Source organism: Lepidochelys kempii, chromosome 2 (assembly GCF_965140265.1).
Source record: "Lepidochelys kempii isolate rLepKem1 chromosome 2, rLepKem1.hap2, whole genome shotgun sequence".
Lineage (NCBI taxonomy): Eukaryota > Metazoa > Chordata > Testudines > Cheloniidae > Lepidochelys > Lepidochelys kempii.
The window spans coordinates 116626659-116653306 of record NC_133257.1 but is presented as its reverse complement, the minus strand read 5'-3'; the positions used below and the strand labels follow the sequence as shown (position 1 = coordinate 116653306).

Here is a 26648-nt window from a genome sequence, read left to right as displayed (position 1 = left end):
TTAGATTTCCCATCTGTATTTCCTCTTGTCTCTCCTTTGCTCCTGCCGTGATTGTCCATGTTGGCCCCAGATTCTGACCCTACACCTAGGTCTCAATGTTTTGGACTTACCTATGGGCTTTTGTCTCCTGCTATATAAGTGTATTCTTATTATTTGGGGCCTCAAATATGACCATAATATATATATATATATATATATATAAGCCTGATGCAATGCCCTTTGAAATCAATAGTAGTCTTTCCATTAACTTCATTGGGCTTTGTATCAGGCCATAGGCTCTCCTTTCTATATGAGGCTTTGACTACTGTATAACTGGAATCTAATAGACAAACGGACATTCAAAATATAGTGATATAGACAATCTACTGCCTATGAGAAAGCCCTGGACTTTGCTGCATGTTGATACTCAGCAACATTTGCAATCAGTACGGTGACAGCTGGTAGGCCACTGGTGTCAAATAAGATGTGGAGGGCAAAGACAGGGAAGATAGAACCTGTGGCACAAAAATTATAAGAAATATAAACAATTTGATATATTTAAGGAATAACATTCATGTCAGGGAAGCATCAAGACAAAAATGAAATTAATGGTCAGTTAAATGTCAGAGTAAATCTGAGCCACACAAGCAATTTATTGGCTAATGATGCTATTCCTATAATAAAAGAAATGAGAAGATGCAGCAAACTACAGCATTAAAAGGAAATATTTTCTTTTCCTTGTGATGGTTTGCAAGGTGGTGATGTTTTGTGATGTTTCTTTCTCAGACTTTCCATTGATGTCATTTTTGGGGCCATGCCTTAGCTGAATAAGTGTTGTGAAGACCAAGCAACCATTCACTAACTGAAGCTAAGAGGAGTGGCATTTGTAGAAAAGGAGTGAAATAATTGGATGCATAATATCAGTGAGGATTTTGATATGTTGGAAGGGAATAATGTTGGGTTTTCTAAGTTGTGGTCTGCTGAAATCTCATGTTTGCTAGCTAGAAGTATATATGAGCTGATATGGACGTGTGTGTAGACTTTATAGTTGTCAGCTGTTCTGTTCATTGTGACCACACAGACTTAAAGACCAAATCCCAAGACTTTTCCACAAATACATGTTTCCATCACTGGAGCTGAAGAAGAATCTCTGTTAACTAATGTAGTTTTAGGCCTTCAATATAGTTTCTGTGCACCAGTCCCTAGAGCAAGCCATAGTAATGCATATTTCAGCAGGTCTGACATTCCTTCCCCTACAGGGCATTGGTAACTTTTGTTTGTATGTAACATTATAGTACAGTGAATTGAGTAAAGTATTATAACTTAAAAATGGGTGAAGAGAAATGGGACTCTGATATGGCCCATAGCAATTAATACTCCCATTTCTTAGAGGTTGGTGAAGTCTTTGTTTCAAAGTAGTTGTTAGTAATTCTGTATATGATGTTGTTGACAAGCCATATCTGTATTTCAAATAATATATTAATGAACATAAGTTGCACTGTTGAGTTGGGAGATAAATGTACCTTTTTATTGGGCATTTAGTACTCATGCAAGATTGACTGTCCTGGATACTGCAGCCCTCTGTTTAGTCACAGAACTGGTACCCTGAAGCCAGCAGCACCTCAACTCGGAATTGGAGTGATCACCTCAAGAAAGTAATTCAAGTCTCTCCATTCAGTTGTGTTTTCCTGTTGATACTGCCGACAAGGGTGCCTGTAGTGAGGTGCATGCTAGAATCTGAACTGAGAATCCTAAAGAAGTTTCATCTAGGCCAAACAGACAGCAATTTTCAGTCACTGTTAACATGAGCTAGATTTGAACTGGTGACGCAGATCTCCATAGCTCTTTACTAATCACTTACTCATCTGTTCCCTTAGGGAATTTATTTATTTTTATATGTGTGTGTGTTTATGTTGGGGTGCGGAGGGGGGTTCTAGCTAAAGAAACATGCACTTTGGATGCATGCCCAGGACTTGTCTACACAGATTGGGCTTCTGATGACAAGGGCAAAATTAGGCCCATATATTCTCAGCGTCATTAGAGAGAAAACTTTATTTCTTCTACTCTTAGCTTAAGTAGTTGTGGATTTTTTCATTTTTTAAAAAATAGATACTATTTTGCAAGAAACACAAGCTTCTGACCACTCTGCAACTTTAGCTTCTATTTACATTTTTGACACTGTAGGGTGTGGTTGCCTAATGTGTGACCAGGTTAGTGTAATGTGTACCCTTGTTGTCCCTTGCTTCTCTTAAAGGGAAACACTAGGTACTTGTTTACAGGTGCTTGCCAACATCTGTACCTAGGAAAGTCCACACTTAAACACATCCCATCTTCTTGCCTTGAAGTCTCTTTGGATGCCCTACGTGAAGTTTGAAACACACTTGGTTTGAATAACTTTTTATCCTTTGATCATTAGTCCGCTTATTTTCTTTTCCTTGTGATGAAAATACTTCTGCGGAAGTTGTGGCTAAAGTTTTGCTTTAGTGATTCATTTGGAATATATTGGTTTTTTTTGCCTATTGGGAACAGTGTTTTATGGCTCAAAAGCAAAAAAGCAATAGTTTTTTTTTTTTAAAGGAGCCAACAAAACGTTCGTAAGACCTGCATTGAGTTCCAGCAGCTGACTTATAAGCCAAAAAAGAACAGCTGTCTTTTGCTTCCTTTAGACTAATGGCTTGAATAAGGACCTGATATTTGCTGACATTTGATGACATTGTACTAAATGAAGAAGAGTCTGTAGACATCCTGAATTCTAGCCACTGATCTTTAATGCAGCTAAATTGAAGAGAAGTATGGGGAAATTCTAGCTGGATTTGGGGTGAACAAAAGTGAATTGTGTGCAAGGCGGTGGATTGACAGAACAGTAGTTATCTATCCATCTAAAACAGATACAGCACAGGATACTGCTCTGCTGCCAGATATTATTCCTCAACCCTGATCAGGAAGATTCACCTTCAGATCTGAGATAAGATGTCCATTCAGTCATTGATCTTTCCTCTTGAGATTGCCAACAAGGGTGCCAGTTTAACGGTGCTTTTAAGATGCAGACACAAATCTGCTAGGAAAAGGAACAATTCATTTCTATAGGCTGATGAAACACCTTTGAGTGATGATTGTGACGGGTGGATCACAGAAACCCCCTTGGGAATTGCCACCTGATGGGCTGAGACTACCTCTCAGCACTGTTTTCCTGTTTTCCCTGCCAGCTTGGGACTTCAGTGCCCTGCCTGGTTGTGCCAGACACGCTAGCCTGCTACAAACACAGACCCAGGTCTGAACCACGTCCCCCACAAGCTGCAGGCTTAACTGAAAATAGCTTAAGAAGTGCTCCTGTCTCCAGCACTCAGATACCTAACTCCCAATGGGGTCCAAACTCCAAATAAATCTGTTTTACCCTGTATAAAGCTTATAAAGGGTAAACTCATAAATTATTTGCCCTCTATAACACTGATAGAGAGATATGCACAGCTGTTCCTCCCCCACCCCCCCAGTATTAATACATACTTTGGGTAAATTAATAAATAAAAATGATTTTATTAAGTATAAAAAGTAGGATTTAAGTGGTTCCAAGTAATAACAGACAGAACAAAGTGAATTACCAAGCAAAATAAAATAAAACACACAAGTCTATGCCTAATATAGTAGGAAACTAAATGCAGGTTAATCTCACCCTCAGAGATGTTCCAATAAGCTTCTTTGACAGGCTAGCCTCCTTCTAGTCTGGGTCCAGCAATTACTCACACCCCTATAGTTACTGTCCTTTGTTCCAGTTTCTTTCTTTCAGGCATCTCTTTGGGGGTGGAGAGGCTATCTCTTGAGCCAGATGAAGACAAAATAGAGGAGTTTTCAGGGGCTTAAATAGACTTCTCTTGTGGGTGGAAACCCGTTCTCCTCTCCTATGCAGAATCCAACTGCAAGATGGAGTTTTGGAGTCACATGGGCAAGTCACATGTCCATGCATGACTCAGAACTTTACCAGCCGCTGCCACATTCCCAGGAAAGCTCAGATGTGGATTGGTGTCTCTTAAAGGTCATTGTTATCTTAAGTGTTTCTTGACTGGGCACTTACTGAGAATCCACCAATGTGATATATGCCATCATGTGCCAGCAATGCCCCTCTGCCATGTACATTGGTCAAACTGGACAGTCTCTACGTAAAAGAATAAATGGACACAAATCAGATGTCAAGAATTATAACATTCATAAACCAGTCGGAGAACACTTCAATCTCTCTGGTCACGCAATCACAGACATGAAGGTCGCTATCTTAAAACAAAAAAACTTCAAATCCAGACTCCAGCGAGAAACTGCTGAATTGGAATTCATTTGCAAATTGGATACTATTAATTTAGGCTTAAATAGAGACTGGGAGTGGCTAAGTCATTATGCAAGGTAGCCTGTTTCCTCTTGTTTTTTCCTACCCCCCCCCCAGATGTTCTGGTTTAACTTGGATTTAAACTTGAAGAGTGGTCAGTTTGGATGAGCTATTACCAGCAGGAGAGTGAGTTTGTGTATGTATGGGGGTGGGGGGGGGATGTGAGAAAACCTGGATTTGTGCAGGAAATAGCCCAACTTGATTGTCATGCACATTGTGTAAAGAGTTGTCACTTTGGATGGGCTATCACCAGCAGGAGAGTGAATTTGTGTGGGGGGGTGGAGGGTGAGAAAACCTGGATTTGTGCTGAAAATGGCTCACCTGATGATCACTTTAGATAAGCTATTACCAGCAGGACAGTGGGGTGGGAGGAGGTATTGTTTCATATTCTCTGTGTATATATAAAGTCTGCTGCAGTTTCCATGATATGCATCTGATGAAGTGAGCTGTAGCTCACGAAAGCTTATGCTCTAATAAATTGGTTAGTCTCTAAGGTGCCACAAGTACTCCTTTTCTTTTTGCGAATACAAACTAACACGGCTGTTACTCTGAAACCTGTCGTTACTGAGAATAGTCTTTTCTCAAGAAGCTGACCAACTTCTTCACTGAAGCTACCTAAAATCAAACAAGTACATAGCCAATACTCATAACTTTGAATACAAAAATGATACATGCATGTAAATAGGATGAATATATCCAGTAGATCATAACCTTTGCAGAAATATGTTACATGGCATATCTAGCATAAAACATATTCCAGTCATGTCATATTTACACGCATAAACATATTTCTGGAAAGCATTATGGGGTACAACGTCACAATGATAATTCTTGGTGATTACTGATCTGCGTTGGATTTGAACAAGTCACTGAAATGTGAAAAGCTCTGTGTGTCTTTGAGCAAGAAAAATCATGACTGTACCGGGAGGGAGAATCCATGAATACATGAATTTGGGGAGATGAAGCCTCCATTAATGAATGAAACAGATTAGAATATTGAGTGTCTCAAGAAACAGAAAAGGGGAAACTGCAGGGAAGAGACCTGGGAAGGGGACAAAAATAAGTGCATCACTCCAAAAAGGTGTCCCTGAAGTTACCAGGGAAAAGAATAAGCCACTGGATGCTGTGGGGTGGGGGTAGGGGGCAGGGAAGGGGAAGGTGTCCATTGGTTCAGAAGCATGTAATAAAAACTCTTATTCAGCTCTTCTTAAGGAGAAAAAAAACCACCCCACTGACTGACTTCATAGAGGTTTCGCTTATTAGGACCTTACGGCAGTGCTAATAACCCTTCCCGAGTGGAGTTAGATGACATAGGGGTTTAAAAAAAACAGAAATACCCTACTCTTGAGCCCTGTCTGTACTCTGTACTCTGTTGTTTACTATTGATGGAACTGTACTGGTATTGAATAATGGGTCCTATTTTTGCCATTGTAGAGAAGGCTGAAGACAAGCTTACAGATGTTACAATATATATACCTTGCACTGAAATTCTCATAGATGAATGCTCTATAATTCTGTATTTCGGCATGTACTGAGAAAGCAACAAAAAGGAAGTGAATTATCATATCAGTTCTTAAAATAACATAAAATCATTATGGAACGATTTCACATTGTCTTTATTTAAAGCAATCAAAAAGTAAAAATGATACTCATGGCACCTGGAGACATTGAGGCAGTCATTCAGGGCAGTATGATCGAAGCATATTTTCTTTTTTAAAAAGAAAACATTTTAATACTGACTCAATAGTGTCAGCAATGTGGTGGTTCCCCTTCCTGTCCTTTGTATGGTTAAAAACAGTGCTTAGTTGTTGAATTTCTGATTTAAATCAAATCATTGTTACAGACTAATTTTTTTCATTTCAAAAACCACTGATGTCTTCAGCAGAACATTGAGGAAAGATTAATGAAACTTAAGTTTGGCCAGAAATTTGACCTACCTTAAGCATCCCCTTTGAACAGTTATACAGATTTTGTGATTGTGTAAAAAACAGTCTTGTAAAACAGATTTGAAGTATCTTTGGACTTATTTTGAATGTAGCAGTCTAAAAGTTTGAAACAAATTGTGGGCTAGTCTGAGGTTAGGAGGTGGAAATGAAACATTTTATAAAACAATGCATCTATCAGCTTCTGCTTCTTTTCAGCCTTTAAGTTTTCAAAGACTGAGGTTATGTCTATGCTGCAATCATAGTATGTGACTGCAGCTCATGTAGACATACCTGAGCTAGCTATAATCTAGATTCTAGCTAGCTCAGCTATCAGTAGCATTGAAGCGTCATCAGCATGGGCTTCCGTGCTGTCTGTACAAGCCTGCCCAGAATCCTCAGGACTTCAGTGGTTAGCCTGCTCTGAAGTCCATTGTGCTAAGGCTTCACAGCTCTGCCACCCAAGCTAGCTAGATTAAAGCTAGCTCAGGTATGTCTACTTAAGCTACAATTACATCCTGTGATTGGAGTGCAGACATATTCTGAGAGGTTATTCTCTGTCCCTGGGTTATTTCAGCACCAGCGTGTACATTTTTTAAATACACAAAATAAGAGAGATTGTCAAAAGCACCAAAAGAATGTAGAGGTTACAAGTCTCACTGACTTTCAAGTGCTTGTGACCAGCTTCATTATAAATAGGGGAGACATTCTCCTTCATAAAATACGGCAGACTGTAGTAATGCAGCCTTTTATGATGCTGAGGCAGAACAGAGAGGAATTCAACCCTATTTACATTTGTGTTCCAAATATATATAGAATGCTGAGTTTGTGGAAGCAGAAGAGGGAATTTGAGTTCCAATGCTATTTGGAAGTGGGTTACTCATTTAAGAGAGACATGAAAAGTGAAGGGAAGAAACAGATTTATTTCTAGAAACACACCATTATGTATATTTTTTGCTCAGAAACGTTCTTGCTTTCTCTTGGCGAGGTGTTGGGTCAGGAGTGGGAGCACTGAGGGGGTTTGTGGTTGATCAAAGATGTCAACCCTTGGTTGGGATGATTATTATGTTTTCAAGTGTAAATATCCTGTTAGTACAGACCTCAGAATCCTCCTACACTGTCCAAACAGCTAATCTATTTAAAAAAAAATGAAGCAATGGCTTAAGCTGAAGATCAAAAGAAGGATATGGTGCTTTAATGGTCAACATTTATTAAACAATTTCATTCATATCAAGAATGAAATATGGTAACTTGATGTGCGTAGAAAGATTCCTCCCACATGATAAAATCGGGGTGGGGTATGTCCTTCATTTCTCCCATTTATATAGTGTGTTCTTCTGCAACAGAACATCATTCCGTTAAGGGTTAAAACTCTCATTATTTTTAGCTGTCAGTTAGTGGTAGTAAAGTCTTTCTCTTTGCAACAGGATATTTATACAAATGCTGTCTGAGTTTCTAATCTAAAGGGAAAATTGATTTGCAAGCAGTGTTTATAGTTTAGAAAATAACTGTCCCCAACTGGATTGGAATTGGCTTGTTCAAAACAAATGGCAAAGCTAACGTCAATCTGTCTCAAGCTAAGGTCAGATTTGTATATAGTGTGCATATATTTACTCCTGAGTGGAAGGGGAGGGTGGGTGGGTGTGAGTGTGTGTTTAAAGTGGTTTAAAAGTCAAAATTGTTCTGGGGTGAATTTAGCAGATAAATGTTCAGTCCTGTAGCTAATTATCTTTCCCTCCAAAATCTGAAGGAAACTTCTTTAGCTCCCTCCCAACCCCGCTCTTTTTTAAGGACAAAGAAAAGCCCTGTTGGTGCAAAATCAACTGAATTCTGAGATGCGATATGGTCTATTTAGAGTATATTGGTCTTGTGATTAAAGCACTGGACTGGGAGTCCGGAGAGACAGACTCTGCTTATGTGAGCTTGGGCAATATTTTTTCACAGTTTAACCATTTGTAAAATGGAAATAATACTATAATACTTACCTATCAGGGTTATAAGGGTTAAGGACCTGGTCCTGCAAAGAGTTCCATGTGGAGAGAACCTACACCCACATGGAGCCCGTTGACTTTCTTTTAGTTTCTTACAGGCACAGGGGTTCCCTTGCATTGAGCTCTTTGCAGGATCCAGTTCCAATTTCCTAACTTTTGTGAGGTTCCTTGTGATCTGTTGAATAAAAGTGCTTTAAAATTGCAATGTTGTTAATATTCCATGTTATAACTTTGCATGTATCATGTTCTACACACAATTTATACAGTATGTCCTGCATGTCAGCAAAATCTTTTTTCTAGGCAACTCTAAAAATAACATACGGAAAGAATTTGATTTACAGTTGGGCTAGGCTATACCTTCAAAATCTTAACTCTGTAAGACTACATTTTATGGTGGGTACAATTTTTCACTCTATTCGTGTTGGTTGTTCAGAAGAAAAGGTCTTGATCAGCAGCATCACACCCAGAATCAGCAGCATCACACCCAGAATAATTTTTCTGGAGATCTGAAGTAGTGCAAACTATAGATTGAGTGTGATATACAAAAAAGTATTAAGAAAGGATATTAAATTTTTAAAAAATAAAGCAGTAAAACCCCCTCACATTTCTGTGCAAAAATCTCCTTTGAGGTTGACGTTATGCAGTCTAGACTATTATGTCAACTTGTCTTTGAAGAAAAGTAAACAAAAATGTTCAGCTGAAGAAAGTTTTAGGGACTTATAGTAACTAATGCCTCAGTAAATGGCTGTCAATGCGTAACAATCCCTTAAACACCTGGGTAATTGGGAGCTTTGAAGCTGAGCCAAAAATGTTGTTCCTCATCCGTAATTAAAATAAGAGGCCGTTAACTTAGTCGTTTGAAAGTGAGAGCTCTGTTTATTCTCACTGCTTTCTTGGGAAAACTTCTGCCTAGTTTGGGGGAGGGGGTAGAGGGAGAAAGAAGACTGTTGGGAAAATAGAAAACCTTTTTCCAATATATATGTTGTAAAATTTAGCTTTTTATAGCACTGGTGTTTTTCCTGTGGCAAAATTCCATGTTATAATGTGTACTCAGGACAGAGAGAAATTATTGTAATCTGGCGATTTCACTAATTATAGTAACAAAAATTAACCACTTGACTAAAATATAAGCTAATTAGTGTTTAGTTAAATAATTAAAATGAATTAACACCCACAGACATTTTGTTGAAAGGTTTATTGAGATTTTAGCTAAAGAAATATTTAATTACAGGGGAAAACACCATAATTAGATGCAAACTATTCCTCCCATAAATGCCCTGACTACATGGCCAGGATGCTGGTGTTAAGAATAGTAGCTATAGTTGATATTTATATCTGGATATTTATAAATGGATCCTTTTCCAGAGTACTGGAGTTAGGGCAGAATTTATGATTCACACAGACAAATCATACTTCTCCCTTAGACTGTGAGATTCTTTCAGCCACTTGCAATTGTTGTCTTGACCTTTGATTTCAGGGCCTTATCCAAAGTCAGTTGGAGGCTATGGAAACACTCCCATTTACTTCAGTGGGTTTTGAGTCAGACCCATAAAATGAGGTCTAGAGGAACGAGCTCCTAACTGAGTGAGGAATTCCTGACTCTCATCTCTCCAGTCGGCTTGTATGTAGTCTTGGGAAAAAATCACTTCACTTCACTACCTCAGTTCCCCCCATTTATTTACTTCCCCATAATAATACAAACCTATCACTTATACAGTGTTTAATGTGCTGCACAAACATTACTGAATTAACTACTTGCAGGAGTTTGAGTATTAAGTATGATTAAAATCTTGATTAGGTTCTCAGATATCACAGTGATGATGAGCACAGTGTAAATGCAGAAAAAGAGAACTGTCTGTGGATATAAAATACCAGGGACAGTTTAACTAAGTGTTAAGCAATGGTTCATTATGGTGTTGGAACTTCACTTCTATATACTGAATGCAAAAGTCCTCTCTTCTCTACATATGTAGGAGGCTACGTAGTATCCTTGAAATGAAGAGAAGTTTGTGCGTAAATCAGTGATAGCATCAGATTCTGTCTGTCTTGAGTCTATGCTGTAGACATTCTTTCCTGTCAGGTCCTAGGTAGCTTGCTCAGACCACCCCATTTCTGACTCTTCCACTAACATTCTTTCTCTTTCGCTCCCCTCCAGTCTTCTCTACCTGGTCCATGTCCCTTATCCATTCCTACCTTTCTGCTGCTCCTATATGAAAAAAGTATGATACCGTTTTTAATAATATAGTCACAAACTATTTTTTTCCACAGGACCGCTACCTCATTCACTGCGCAGGATGAATGGTGCTCACTGAAGGCTAGCTAGTAAATATTTTGTTTATCCTCATTGTTCAATGTGTGGCGCCAGGCCTTACTCATGGCACACTATTCAACCCTGCTCTGAAGACTGAATTAATATTTCTCATGGGCTTTTTTTATCATGAGGAACACCATAGAATCTGAGTGTTTCACAAACCTTAATCAATCTTCGCTACCCCCATTTTACAATTGAGGAACTGAGGCACAGACAGATTAAAGTAAAACATGTCCACTAATTTTGGGTGCCCAATTCGAGATGGTTAAGGGCCTAACTTTTCTGAATATTTAGCATTTTACAGCACTTCATAGGTTCAGAACTGGGCTCAATTGATTTCTAATGCAGCTGTGAGTTTTCAGCTCTTCCACAAATCTGGCCACAGGTGTTTCAAGTTGGGCACCCAAGAAATGAGGAAAACATATTTAGTGACCACCTGTGAAAAATTTGGCTTCAGTGACTATTCTGAGGCAGAGGTAGGGATAGAATCCTGTTCCCCAGGGTAGCTTTCAGCTGCCTTAACCATCAGAGCTTCCTTTCTCTTCCTGCAATCCCTTGCCTCATTCACTGCACACCTTCCAACTTCTTCAGTAAATGAGGCAGGGAGTTTACGGGCAACAGCCTTGTTAGCTACACAACCCTGATTAATTCCTGAGCAATCATCATGCATACACAGATGGGGACAACATTAAGACTGCGCAGCCAACCTTATTTTTGTCATTTCTTAAGTTTCAAGTGCTTGATTGTATGATCTTAACATTGGTGAAGTTTTTCAGTTTGCTTTTGCAAAAATTTAGAAAATTACTCCTGGAGAACCATATTTATCCCGCCTCACCCCACGAGCTATCAGTAGGGTTAGAACCTTTAGAATTGCAACACAGACCTCTGCCATTTGAGCTAACAGAATAATTGGTAATAGTAGTAGGTTATTATCCTCTGCGGGGGTCTGTGACCACAGGAGGAGGATTAGACAGATGCATATTGTGCCAGTGGGTTTCACGGATATTTTCAGACAGCAGAGGAATGTTGAGACTTGGGAATCCTGGGCTTAATACTGGTTTCTGGAGGGGAGTGTGCTGTAGTTGTTACAAACCCCTTTCTGTTCCCATCCTTCCCAAGCCTGACCACTCCAGCTTGTCCCTTTCTCAGTCTGTCTCACTCCTCACCCTTCTGCATTTCACTTAGACTTTCTTCTCCATGCTGCCTGAATGCCAGCAGAGGAGCCTGAAAGCACAGGAGAGGCTGCTTGTAGTTTTGGGACCTGGAGCTGCAGTGGCCTTCAGCTGGCAGGAGGAGCAATTGCAGGGAAAGTTCTGCTCTGCCATGTAACCATATGATGGTGCATGCTCTGTTGCTCTGCGGGGATGGCATACAAACGGTCAGATTGCCATGTAGGAGTTATGTGGGGATGGAGCATTCTCGGTGCAGATGGAATCTTCAGAGAATTTAGCTGCTGAACTCTGAGTCTTTACTGAGCATGAACAAATTTTGGTAAATTTTCACTGGGATAGCAAAAGGCACATCCCTACTTATAGCAGGCTTCTGTCAAATTTCAAATCCCTTGCTCCAAAACAGGGAGTGCTAGGGCTTCTCTATGAAATGACTGCAAACATTTTTTTAATGTGAGGAAAACATTGTCTCCTAATTTTGTTCCTGGAAACAGCTAAGCCATTTTTGTTTTCCTGAAAATTAAAATCTCAGCACAAGTAGTTATTCTGATAAAGTTACAACAGCTGAAAACAGGCCTTATAGTGGTAGGTATCAGGCTACCTTAACTATAGGTGCTTCTGCTAGCGTCACCTATAACATCTGTGGAATAATACTTCAATAGCTGGCTTCATAAATCTGTACCAAGGAGAAAAGCTAGTGGAATAGTGGTGCTGGTTGGAAAATGGTGAGAATTTTTAGAGGAATTTTTTTTTCACAATTTAAAAAATTGACGCAGGTCTATTGAATAGTCTGTAAACCTATTTGTGAACAATAGTTGAATTGAAAAGCATGATTTTTCTAGTGTTTTTTTCATCGTATGTGGCCATTCATACCTGTGCAAAGTGGGTGTAAAAAGCAAGCATTGGTGTAAAGTGGAGAATTTTGATTTGGTCGCATTTTACACCACTTTTCACTCACTCCACACACATGTGAAAGGTTTTCTAAAATGCAAGATAGTGGTGAATCAGGCCCTGAATTTCAACTTGATCTGTTCATACTCTTTGTTAATTTGATACTTTATGAGTGTTTGTGAAAGTGTAGGTTTTCTCCATACATGGTTCTGAGTTTTGTGACCAAACACATTTGTTTTGGGTGGAGGTAATGTGTCAGTTATTTAGGGTTTGGGGATTAGAGGAAGGCAGGCTGAAGTATGTTAGGGTGGAAGAGGGCAGAGATGGTTTACAGGAAGCAGATTGAGGAGGGAAGTTCAGAGGAAAGACAGCACACGGACTAAGAGGACTCTCTTGCACATGTGTAGCCCACTTCAGAGGGTGCCAGGGAGCAATCTGGAAGATGTATTACAAGACTCTGGGCTGATTCAGCAGTTAATCCCTCAATAGTAGTGGTGCTCCAAGGTACACAGCATGCCTGGTGAAGCCCAACTCTTGCAATCAGAGAGTTTTTCCAAAGCATACAGCAGCTAACCAGCCCCACCACTTGCTGCTCCTGGAGGTGAAGGTCACAGAATTTCCCCTGAAACACTTTTCCCATTGGAAGGGAGGATGCAAAGACTCCTGTGGGAAAGGCTGCTGAGTCAACCACAGAATGTGGTCACTAGCTGAGAGAGGAGCAAAGCCTTTCCACTATAAAAAGGAGCTGCACTAAGAGCCCTAATATACTGACGCACTTATTTTTCCATGTGTGATCTCATGTAAACCAAACTACTGGGCAATATGACATAGCATTTGGCCAAAAATAAAATGTAACTCAAACAAAACTTTTTCTGTAATTAATCTTTGATGGGAGAAAAGGAACAGGTAACCTGTTTTCTCATTTTCCGTACGTTCTTATTAATCGTAATGTGTTTTTGCAAAAGAAATAGTGATAGGATTGGTGTCAGAGACCCCTATTAATGTTGCAATATTGGCTCATCACACATAAGAATTGTAGCCCTTTACATAAATTGGGATACATATTAGGAAACAGAGAGACATGGTAATAACTTTTGGCCACTGTACACTCTAGACTATATTTACACCCAGGCCTCACTGAGGTAAGGCTTAAAATCCAGTTACCAACATACAGTCCTAAGTATTAGCATTTCTGTAGCTGGTGTGGGTTCCACAAGCCTAGAAAACAGCTACATTTTTGTAACATTTTGAACTATATGTGCAGAAGCACATGCCTTTTCATGGTGAAATTAAAGTAACAAATGAGTAATATTTTAATTTTGACTCTTCCCACTACTGTGATAGTGGAAGCACATGGGGAATACTGGAACCCCCGCCTGACTATGTTCCTGTTTTCTTTTGCAGAGATTCTGATCTGTTTTTGCTGGATACCAGAGCAGTGTGGGCCTCAGAAGAAGGCTGGCTGGAGTTTGACATCACTGCCACCAGTAACATGTGGGTGATGAACCCTCAGCATAACATGGGACTCCAGCTGAGTGTGGTGACCAGGGATGGTAGGTTACAGACCACCTTAGTTGATTCATCTGGCAGGTGATTGTCTTTGTTAATTGTTTATAGCATCAGCCCTAATGTGATGGTCTGGGTAATGTATCCAAGCGTACAATTGTTATGTGATAGACTAGGCAATGCATTCAAGCGCACAGATGGAAGGCTACTTACTGTCTGTCTGATGGCCTTCTATGTATCTCTCTAAAATACTTTGAGTACCCCGTTCTGCCTGTTGTATGTATTCCATATGTAGATCCTGTCATGGATAGCTCATAGGAACGCCACAAGTGGCCTGGCTTGCAGATGCTCTACATTTCTGATGCTCCCATTGACCTCCACGCCTCTGAAAATCCAGCCAAATAAGTTTTATTTTTTTATTTTTTCAATTCATGGAAACATTTTCCAGTGTAACTTTTTTTAAAAAGAGGTCCACATTTAAGATGTACAATGGCTTTAAAACTGATGCTAGATTTGCTGCAATTGTTGTTTCTGCTACCCCAGAATCCCTCCTACTACTGAGCTGTCCCTAAAAACATCAGAGGGTAAAGCACATCTACCATTGACTCCAATGAAGCCAGGGTTTCACCCACTGCCTTCAATCTATCAGTTGCTGATAAAAGCATTGCCTCCAGAAAGAAGCAGCAGCAGAATTTTCACTAACATGAATGAAAAGCACGAAGGATTGTGATCCACATTACAAATCCTAATTAAGCCTTGCAGTAGTGCTGTGGGGTAGGGAAGTATTATGATAATCAATTTACAGACGGAGAAACTGATGCACAGATGCAGCTTGTCCAGCATGACATGGAGTGTCAGTAGCACAACTGGGGATAAAACCCATGAGTTTGTCTCCCAGTGTCGTACTCTAACCCTGAGATGCAATTTATCAGATTCCACGTGTGAGAATGGCTTTGCAGACTGTGGGACTGAGAACTGCAGAAGAAACAGTAACATTTACAATCCATGGCAACTTTGAAAGATGGAAAAAGGGAGGTTGGTGGTGGGAAGGTGGAAGAAAAGGATGGAAGATGGGGAAGGAGGAGACAAAGGAGAATGTAAGAAGGGAAGGACAACATGGAGTGGTGTGGAATTGTGTCTGCCTTCCACTTTTTTCCATTTTCTTCATCCTGTTTGGAGTTCCTCCATAAAACTCAAGCAAGAGATCAGAGACTGTCCAGTGTCTGTTTTGCCAAAAGAAATGTGGGATGCTAGTGTCCACCTATCTGTATGAGCTACTGATATGACTCTATTCCCCAACTCTAAGCTCTTTATGGGAAAGGTATCCAGCCTCTTTTCCCTCAAAATTTCCCCGGGTTTTTCCCCTAATGTCTCTATTCTTGGTGGCTCAGAAGTGGCATCACTAATTTTACAACAGATTTAGGCATTTAATTATATATGTGTAATATACCAATGTGTATACATAGCATTAGAGATGCTATAAGAATTCAAAAATTCCCTGCTCTGAAGAGCTCACAGTCCAAGTTAGAGAACATCATGAAGAAGACAACAGTCTATGGTGGAGGGGGTAAAGGAGGAGAGAGAACAGAAAAGAAGGGGAAAGGGAATGCTACTTGTGGGAGAGCAGCTGTGTGTGTGTTGCTAGCAAAAACTATTCAAGACTGTGTTGATTTTTTAACCCACCTTTTTATTTATTTATTTATTTTTGTTCCATTTGAAGGTCTCAATATAAACCCTAGAGCAGCAGGCCTGATAGGCCGAAATGGCCCTTATGACAAGCAGCCTTTCATGGTGGCCTTTTTCAAAGTGAGTGAGGTTCATGTTCGGACCACTAGGTCAGCCACAAGCAGGCGCAGGCAGCAGAATCGAAACCGCTCCACTCAGGCTCAAGATGTTTCCAGGGTATCTAGTATTACAGGTAATTTTGCAACATCTATTTTCTCTGGAGATCAGACATCTTTTCTCTTCTAAGATCTTTCATTTGCTTTGATATGTGAAAAAGCACAAAAAGAGCATGGACAAAATAAAATAAGCACAGAGGAGCACACTACATTTACAAGGGCCTGAGAGGGGAATGTTCATGTAACATTCAGGGCCGGATTAACCTGTTGTGAACCCGGCACCAAACATATTTGTGGGCCCCCCTGGGAGCAAAGGAGCATGGTGTAGAGAGGTCAGTCCCCAGAGCAAGGGGCCAGCTAGGGGCAATGTGGCATAGCATGGCAGGATCGGCCCCGCTCCACCCAGCCCAGAGCAAGGGCACTGTATGCAAACTGTCAGTTGCTAGACGCACGTTGGCCTGCCCAGCCCTGTGCTGTCAGCATGCCCCTTCCCCTCGGGGGTGGGCCCATGCCATGCCACCCCCCACCCCCAAATCCCTATGCCCAGCATCCCCTGGAACTGCTATGCCCAGCAGCCCCTACACACACCCCCTCCACCATAAATGCATGGCGGTCTGCACACCACCACCCCTGCCCAGCACCTCCCCACACAGCCGCACCACTACTGCCCAATGCACTTCCCCACAGTCCACCACCACAACTACATAGCACTCCACTCAGACCCCCCACTAGCCAGCATCCCAACACATAGACCTCCCCCACTGCCTTCCAAGAGCCCCCCACACACACACCTCCACTCCCTTACACTCTGCCCCCTGGCCATACTCACTGGCCCTGCTGGAAGGTGACGGCGTCTGCCAGGCTGAGCTGGCAGTGTGGCCAGGGGCCGGTCCAGTGCCAGGGTGGGGAATCACTCCAGCCTCTCGGGAGTGGCACGATTAGCCAGGGTCTGCCCCCACCCTGGCCGGACTCCCTCAGGACCCACTTGCCTGGAGACAGGGTGACCATACATCCCCGTTTGGCCGGGACAGTTTTTTTAAGCTCTGTCCTGGTCATCCTGACTTTTTTGACAAAAACGGGCATTTATCCCGTTTGCTCTTGCCGACTGACCAGTTGGCAAGAGCAAATGAACAAATGCCCAGTTTACCAAAAAAATCTGGTGCGCCGCCCTGGCGTGGAGGAACATGTGTGGTGGGGGTGGTGGTGAGGCGAGGTGTCAGGCAGCAGGGCTTGGGGGGGGTTAGCCACAACCAGAATTGAGCTTGGGGAGGTTAGGTGCCACCCCCAGCCCCTGGCAGCAGTGTGGGGAGGGTGTCAGCCCCAGCTCCTGGCAGTGGTATGGGAAGCTGGGGCGAAGGAGGGGTCAGCCCCTGTCCTGGCAGTGGCATGCGGAGCTCAGGGAGTGGGGGGGTCAGCCCCTGGCTGCAGCATGGGGAGCTGTGGGGGAGGAGTCAGCCCCAGTGGTGGATTTAGAGTTAGTGGGGCCTGTGCTCAGTTTCATTTTTGGGGCCCTTCCTTGGGACCCAGCCAAGAAAAAGAACATTCTCTCTTATCTCCTCCCCTGCCCCTGTTTTTCATTCTTTTTTTCTTTATCCTCCTCCTATAAGTTATAGCAAGTAAATGAAAATAAAGTGAGGTACCTTGATTGTTCTTGTAGTCTAACTGATGTTTCCACAGACCACTTGAAAATTGCTGGGGGTCTCAGTGGACCACTTAATGATCTTTCCAAATATTGTTTGTACTGTTAGCGAACTGTTGTAAAGCACTTTGGATAAGAGCGCTTTATAAAAATAATGTAAAAAAACATTGGGGTGCAGGGTCTGGCCAGGACTTAGGGTGCGGGAGGGGGCTCAGGGCTGGGGGTGCAGGGTCTGGGAGAGAGTTAGGGTGCAGGAGTAGGTTGGGGTGCAGGGTCTGGCCAGGAGTTAGGGTAAGGGAGGGGGCTCAGGGTTGGGGCACGAGGTTGGGGTGAGGAGCGCTTACCTGGGGCAGCTCCCATTTGGTGTGGGGGGTGCAGGTGGGGATGTGCAGGAGTCAGGGAGGGTAGGGGACTGGGGGCATGTGAGGGGGCTACAGGAGTCAGGGCTGGGAGTGTGTGAGGGGGGTGCAGGAGTAAGGGAGGTCAGGTGGCTGGGGAGGTGTGAGGGAGTGCAGGAGTCAGGGCTGTGTGTGTGTGAGGGGGTACAGGAGTCAGAGAGGGCAGGGGGCTGGGAGTGTGTGAGGGGGTTTAGGAGTCAGGACTGGGAGTGTGTGAGGGGGTTTAGGAGTCAGGACTGGGAGTGTGTGAGGAGGGTGCAGGAGTCAGGGAGGTCAGGTGGCTGGGGGGCTGTGAGGGGGTACAGGAGTCAGGGCTGGGGGTTGGGGTGCAGGGTCTGGCCGGGAGTTAGGATGCAGGAAGGGGGTCAGGACTGGGGCAGGAGGTTGGGTGTGGAGTGCTTACCTGGGGCAGCTCCTGTTTGGTGCGAGGGGTGCAGGTGGAAATGTGTGTGTTGGGGGGTGTAGGAGCTCCCTTTTGGTGCTCAAGGTGTGGAGGGTGTTATGGGGGGGATGCAGGAGTCAGCGTGTGAGTGTGGGGGGGCTGGGTATGTGTGGGGGTGCAGGAGTCAGGGCTGGGGTCATGGGAGTGTGTGAAGGGGGTGCAGAAGTCAGGGCAGGAGGCTGGGGGTGTGAGCTGGGGTCATGGGGGTGCTCCCAGCCCCTGCCCTGAGCAGCTCACGGCAGGGGGCTGGAGGGGGTATGTGTAGGGGAGTGCGGGGGCCCTGCCTTAGCTCCACCCTGCCCCAATTCTACCCTCTTCCCCAAGGCCCTGCCCCCACCTCTTCTCCACCTCCTCCCCCGAGTGCACTGCAGTCCCGCTCCTCCTCTTTCCTCGTGCCGGCAAACAGCTGTTTGGCGGCAGAGGAAGTGCTAGGAGGGGGAGGGGCGGGAATGCAGCGCACTTTGGGGAAGAGGCAGGGATGGGGGAGCTTGGCTGCCGGTGGGTGCGGGTGGAGCCTGCCCTGCAGCAGGAGCCCCAGGAGCCGGCCGAACCAAGCTTCTGCTCCCGCAGCAGAGAGCAGTGGGCTGGGGGTTGAGAACGGCTAGCAGGGCCTTACTGCAGCCCAAGCAGAGCAGGCTGGGCTGAGGCCCCTTTGCAGCCTGGGCCTGGCACCATGGCGCCAAGGTAAACCTGGTACTGGTAAAATTTGCTTTTACTAGAGTCTTCCTAAGTCCATGGGTAAAATCCTGGCCTCGTTTAAATTAGTGCCATTGATTTCAATGAGGCCACGATTTCACCTCAGATCCTTTGGACCAGTGATCTGCTGCAGAGTAACATTTGCCTAGAAGTATGCTGTTGGTATGAAATATCAGGTATTTAACAAACATCTCTAAGTACTGAAACACTAACATTTACATGTAGTGCACATTTTTAGTCCAGGCCTGACTAAGAAGTGGTGATGGCTTCTCTTCTTTGATTCAGAAAAAGCACAGTAGCATAGTGCAGTTTTTACCCTAAGAATCACATTGTTAGGCTAGACTTTAAGGCAACATCCTGCTAGGTTTCTCAGTGTGAAAATGAGTGGTACGCATGGAGGGATGGAGTGTGCCTTTTAAACTTTTGTTAGAGCTGCTCAATGATACAAAGGCAGAGCTGATAGATTTAAATTTGATCTCAGGCATCTTATCCCCAGTGCTGACTTTTTATTTTTTAAATTTTGCAATATATCCCCATCTTTCCATCAGTTAATGGTATTTTGTTCATTTTAAAAAAGTCTAGCTTGAACATCATAGAACACACATTCAGTCTTGCCTACCCCTTAACTGGCATGAGTCATAAGCCACATAGGAATGGTTGAAGAACAGGCTTAAGAGAAAAGCATTTGCTGTCTCATTGAAGCTGGTTGGAAAATTCTAAAATTTGGATGAAAATTGTGGAAATATCTTTTGTTTTCCAACCAGCTCTGCATCGTATCATAAAGCTGAAAGTCCTTCCTTTTTGGGATATATTTTTGGTGAAATTACTGAGCATCTCTTTTGTTCCCTGATCAAAATGTAACATTTCTGGAGCAACTGAGATTTATTATTTTGCTTATACTGCCCCCTTCTTTCACAGTAAACTCCTTAGCTTTTTTTTACTGTACTCCAAAATAAACTCACAGCAGATCCATTTATCTTCATAAAAAACCGTGAATATTATTGAAACGTAACTAATGTCAGTCAGTGGGATCCTAGGAGACAACCATGCACACACGATAGTGATTTAGAAATGTCCATATACTCCCTGTTCTGCTGTAACAGCTAGACTGGGTTTTGAATTTGTGCTTAAAATGTAATTCATAGATTAATGGAGTTTAAGGCCAGAAGGGGCCACTAGCTCATCTGCTCCTAAATATCACAGGCCATTACATTTTAGCCAGTTACCCTGTATTGAGCCCAGTAACTTGTGGCCAGTTGCTTGGATGAACCCACATGCTACATTAACTTTTAGAAACCTAAAAGCATGTGCACCCTTATTAAAAGGTGACCTGCAATAGGGTTGTAGCCATTATCATTACTATTAATGACAATTAGGCTATCTATCAGCATGTGCAGGAGCTCTGATTGGCTTCTTTCCCCTATTCTTCCACTTCAGACAATCAGACAGGGATTTCCTCATAGACTAGGTGTTTTCTTTGCAGGCTGGTAGGAGAATTGGGACGTCTGTAGGCTGTGGGGGAATCCATAGGTTTGCAGCTGCATTGTTTGAGGAAGGGCATTGCAATTCCCTTGCCTGTGCACTCATGCTTCTGCCTCCCTTAATGTCAAAAGCCAGTTTCCTTCTCATAGAGCAACCCACACCCACCCCAGACTGTAAGCATCCCCTATGTAATAATGTGCTCTGCCAATTCCAGTTACTTAAATAAAAGCAATGTTTATACAGATAATGAGATAAATCCTAAACAAAGCCTAATTGCTGTGAAAAGCTGAGCTAACATGACTGAAAGCTTACTTACAGGAACACAGATTAGGTACAATGAAAGCTTTATATCAGAAGGTGAGAACGTTCTCAGCCAGCTGCCTCCAGCCCATCTGATGTTAGTGCTCTGGAGGGATGGAGGGGGGAGTGTGTGTGTGTGAATCCAAGAATTTTCTCTCTGGGGTCACTCACTCAAGAATGCATTAACATATTGGTATTTCATCAGCCCTGATAATCATAACTAGTTTGCATGCTATGCTTTAGCTCCACACCATGCAGGGCTGTAAGGCTGTATCCCCTTTAAGAAGCCACATCCAATCCCACAGATATAATCATTGGACTTAGCTCCATTGGGACCAGCTTTAGTTCCTCAGTGACTGTTTGCAAAGGTATGTGTCATGCTTGTTCACTAGGTTATCCTTGTGATCAATTTGTTCCCAGTAACATAAGTAAGCACATCTTATTCATACAGATTTTAAAAGCAGTATGCTGAGCCATTTAGCACAAAGTGCATAATTAATATATTCAGACAGAGCCCGGTGTTTCATTCCCTCTCAATGATGATGTGAAGACTGTTAATGTTTGTACAGCACATTTAAAATGTTAAGTGCAGAGTCTCATTCTAGAATTGGAAATTGGCTGATATTTTGTGCTGATGACATTTGAGGCAGAATAAGACTCCACTTTCACTTCCATTAACTCTGCAGAGCTGGTTGACAAAAACAAGCTTTTACTACTTTTAAATCAGAAGATACAATTCAAATCCCCAGAGGGAGCAGATATATTGGGCAAAAGGGGGATGTTTTTACATAATCACTTTTCTGACTATAACCACTCAGATTATAAAATGACAAAAGGAAAAAAATAACTAGTCATTTTGTGGTTTCAAGTGCTTTTTTGAGCACTTTAGCTCAAAGCCAACTTTAATTTAAAACCTGGGGTTTGGCACACTACTAGTCAACAAGGTAATGTTGAACTTTTGTGGATTTTTAAAAAAAGGAGAAAATTAAAACTGAGATGTTGGTTGGCTTATTTGAGAAAGAAAGAGAGAAATTAGCCGGTGCATTCTCTGTGTTTTACTGTTAGTCTATTTGTCCCTAATCCAGGGTTGATTTAATAGCCTGTGTTAAAATGATGGAATCTAATGACTAAACAGGGAGTGCTTTATGGTTTGGTCCATGATTAATAGTGAAAGGTTTAAAAGCTATGGTTTTAAAAAAAAATCTTTGTAATCATGCCTCTGCACTTTCCTCATGTACTGACATACAATGAGACTGGGAGAATTCCCATGGGTATTGAAGGAGAATGTAGCCCTGGCTGTTACCCTAGGTGCTATATCAAACTTTGAGGGTTACCATCCTAGCCGGTTAAACTCTAGTGGCTCTCGAGAGTATTGAACCTCATTAGGCTTGTGAGGAGAACAGAATAGTTAGTTCACCAGACTAAGGCCTCTGGTTCACCAAACACTTACTTACATGTCTAACTTTAAGCAGGTGAGGAGTCTTAGCCCTGGTCTACACTACGAGTTTAGGTCAAATTTTGCAGCGTTAGATCGATTTAAACCTGCACCCATCCACATGATGAAGCCATTTTTGTCGACTTAAAGGGCTCTTAAAATCTATTTCTATACTCCTCCCCGACAAGGGTATTAGCGTTGAAATCGACATTGCTGAGTCGAATTTGGGGTAGTGCGGATGCAATTCAACAGTATTGGCCTCCGGGAGCTATCCTAGAGTGCTCCATTGTGTCTGCTCTGGACAGCACTTTCAACTCAGATGCACTAGCCAGGTAGACAGGAAAAGCACAGGAACTTTTGAATTTCATTTCCTGTTTGGCCAGAGTGGTGAGCTCATCAGGAGAGGTGACCATGCAGCGGTCATCAGCACAAGTGACCATGCAGTCCCAGAATCGCAAAAGAGCTCCAGGATGGACCGAACGGGAAGTACTGGATCTGATTGCTGTATGGGGAGAAGAATCCGTGGAGGCAGAACTCCGTTCCAAAAGATGAAATGCCAAAATATTTGAAAAAATCTCCAAGGGCATGATGGACAGAGGCTATAACAGGGACCCGCAGCAGTACCGCGTGAAAATTAAGGAGCTCAGGCAAGCCTACCAAAAAACTAAAGAGGCAAATGGCCGCTCCGGGTCAGAGCCCCAGACTTGCTGCTTCTATGATGGGCTGCATGCAATTCTAGGGGGTGCCCCTACCACTACCCCACCCCTGTCCGTGAACACCTGCAAGGGGGGAGGATGAGGATTTTGGGGACGAGGAGGAGGAGGATAGCACACAACAGGCAAGTGGAGAAACCCTTCTCCCCGACAGCCAGGAACTGTTTATCACCCTGCAGCCAATACCCTCCCAACTCTCCCAAGGCGGGTTCCCGGACCATGAAACCAGAGAAGACACCTCTGGTGAGTGTATCTTTGTAAATATAATACATGGTTTAAAAGCAAGCATGTTTAATGATTAATTTGCCCTGAATACTTGGGATGCATTCATGGCCAGTACAGCTACTGGAAAAGTCTGTTAACGTGTCTGGGGATGTAGTGGAAATCCTCCAGAGACATTATTAAGGGGACATTCAGAGATGGCCGTTCCTGCTGGGCTGTTTGCCTGTGGCTGAAAAGAAATCATTCCCTTTTTTAGCCACGTGGTGGTGGGGGAGGCCCATTCACGTTTGTTCGTGTTTGGCTGGCAGGGATCTTCCCTGATACTAGTCACGCGGTGGGAGGAAGGGTGAAGCGATCATCCCAGAGAATTGGGTGGGTGGGGGGTTTAGCTGGGTTTGTGCTGCACGTTAACCTGAAAACTGCAGCCCCTCCTTTTAAATGGCCAACCCAATGGGTTCTTGGTATGGGAAAGGAGGGCACTGCTGTTTGAAATCATTCCCACATGTTATGAAGGTTGAAGAAGCCGAAAGACTGTGGTTTACCATGGCTGCCTGCAAGCTGAATTCTGTTGCCTGACCCTGCATGTGTGATCTCTCACACCAAACCATTAGGCCCACAATATAAGATGCAAAATGTGACCTTGTACCAAAAGCACATGTGCTATGTAATGTTAACAGCTTGGTTCACCGTGAAAGAGTCTACCCATTGTTCTCTAAAATGTGTCTTTTTAAATACTACTCTCCCTTTTTTTCCTCCCGCAGCTGCAAATGTTTCAATGCTCCCCCTATCATCTCCGTCCCAGAGGCGAGCGCAGATAAGAAGGAAAAAAAAAACGCACTCGCAATGAAATGTTCTCTGAGCTCATGCAGTCCTCCCACACTGAAAGAGCTCAGCAGAATACATGGAAGCAAACAATGGCAGAGTTCAGGAAAGCAGAAAATGAACACGAGGACAGGAGGGATGGGCAAGATGAGAGGTTGTGGGAGCAAGAGGAGAGGTGGTGGCAGCATGATGAGAGGAGGCAGGATGCAATGCTGAGGCTACTGGGGGATCAAACTGATATGCTCTGGCATCTGGTGGAGCTGCAGGAAAGGCAGCAGGAACACAGACCGCCGCTGCAGCCCCTGTGTAACCGCCCGTCCTCCTCCCCAAGCTCCATAGCCTCCTCACCCAGACCCGTCCCAGGCTACCTTGGCAGTTATCCCCCTATTTGTGTGATGAATTAATAAAGAATGCATGATTTTGAAACAACAATGACTTTATTGCCTCTGCAAGTGGTGATTGAAGCAGGGAGGGTGCTTGGCTTACAGGGAAGTAGAATGAACCAAGGGGGCGGGTTTTCATCAAGGAGAAACAAACAGAACTGTCACACCGTAGCCTGGCCAGTCATGAAACTGGTTTTCAAAGCTTCTCTGATGCACAGTGCATCCTGCTGTGCTCTTCTAATCGCCCTGGTGTTTGGCTGCACGTAATCAACAGCCAGGCGATTTGCCTCAACCTCCCACCCCTCCATAAATGTCTCCCCCTTACTCTCACAGAGATTGTGGAGCACACAGCAAGCAGCAATAACAATGGGAATATTGGTTTCGCTGAGGTCTAACCTAGTCAGTAAAGTACACCAGCGTGCTTTTAAACATCCAAATGCACATTCTACCACCATTCTGCACTTGCTCAGCCTATAGTTGAACAGCTCCTGACCACTGTCCAGGCTGCCTGTGTATGGCTTCATGAGCCATGGCATTAAGAGGCGGGCTGAGTGCCCAAGGATAACTATAGGCATTTCAACATCCCCAATGGTTATTTTCTGGTCTGGGAAGTAAGTCCCTTCCTACAGCTGTTCAAACAGACCAGAGTTCCTGAAGATGCGAGTGTCATGTACCTTTCCCAGCCATCCCATATTGATGTTGGTGAAACGTCCCTTGTGATCCACCAGTGCTTGCAGCACCTTTGAAAAGTACCCCTTTCTGTTTATATACTGACTGCCAAAGTGGTCTGGTCCCAAGATAGGGATATGCGTTCCGTCTATCGCCCCACCACAGGTAGGGAATCCCATTGCAGCAAAGCCATCCACTATGACCTGCATGTTTCCCAGAGTCACTACCCTTGATAGCAGCAGCTCAGTGATTGCATTGGCTACTTGGATCACAGCAGCCCCCACAGTAGATTTGCTCACTCCAAATTGATTCCTGACTGACCTGGTAGCTGTCTGGCGTTGCAAGCTTCCAGAGGGCTATTGCCACTCACTTGTGAACTGTGAGGGCTGCTTTCATCTTGGTATTCTTGCGCTTCAGGGCAGGGGAAAGCAAGTCACAAAGTTCCATGAAAGTGCATGCGAAAGTTTCGCAGTCAGTGGGAATCATCCCAGACCCGCAACACTATGCGGTCCCACCAGTCTGTGCTTGTTTCCCGGGCCCAGAATTGGCGTTCCATGGCATGAGCCTGCCCCATTGCCACCAGGATGGCCAAATTGCCAGGGTCCGTACTTTGAGAGAAGTCTGTGTCCATGTCCTCATCACTCTCATCACCGCGCTGCCGTCACCTCCTCGCCTGCTTTTGCAGGTTCTGGTACTGCACATACTGCAGGACAATGCGTGAGGTGTTTACAATGCTCATAACTGCCGCGGAGATCTTAGCGGGCTCCATGCTTGCTGTGGTATGGTGTCTGCAGGAGAGCAGAGTTGCAGCGGAAGCGGTGGCTGATGACGGTTGCCATGAGAATAGATATTTATAGAGAATGATGAGAGAACCTGTGAGGTGGATTCATGAGAGCAGGAGAGCAGAGTTGCAGCGGAAGCAGTGGAGGACAATGGTTAGCACTTCTCACATTTCCTGAGGAAGAACACACGTACCCAGGAGCCCATGACAGACAACATGGAGAAATTCGCTATTGAGACAATAGCAGCAGAGCAGAGTTGCAGCGGAAGCAGTGGATGACGATGGTTAGCAGTCCGACTACACCGTCTGCTGAAAGCAGTATGGCGTCCGCATGGAAAAAAGGCACGAAATGATTGTCTGCCGTTGCTTTCACGGAGGGAGGGGCAACTGACGACATGTACCCAAAACCACCCGCAACAATGTTTTTGCCCCATCAGGCATTGGGAGCTTAACCCAGAATTCCAGTGGGCAGCGGAGACTGTGGGAACTGTGGGATAGCTACCCACAGTCCACCGCTCCGTAAGTCAATGCTAGCCATGGTAGTGAGGACGCACCCCACTGACTTAATGCGCTTAGTGTGGACATACGCAAATGACTGTATAAAATCGATTTCTAAAAATCTACTTCTGTAATATCGACCTAATTTCATAGTATAGACATACCCTTAGTGATGTAAGTAGA

The 26648-nt window shown here is 43.6% G+C and overlaps 1 protein-coding gene across 1 annotated transcript in view; it reads left to right on the top strand.

Moving 5' to 3' along the window:
- BMP6 (bone morphogenetic protein 6) overlaps positions 1-26648 on the top strand; it is a 163817-nt gene that overhangs the window by 125185 nt on the left and 11984 nt on the right. The window contains exons 3-4 of the mRNA XM_073332087.1: positions 14043-14191; positions 15865-16062. Of these exons, the coding sequence (XP_073188188.1) occupies positions 14043-14191; positions 15865-16062 (347 nt within the window). The remainder of the gene's footprint in view (positions 1-14042; positions 14192-15864; positions 16063-26648) is intronic.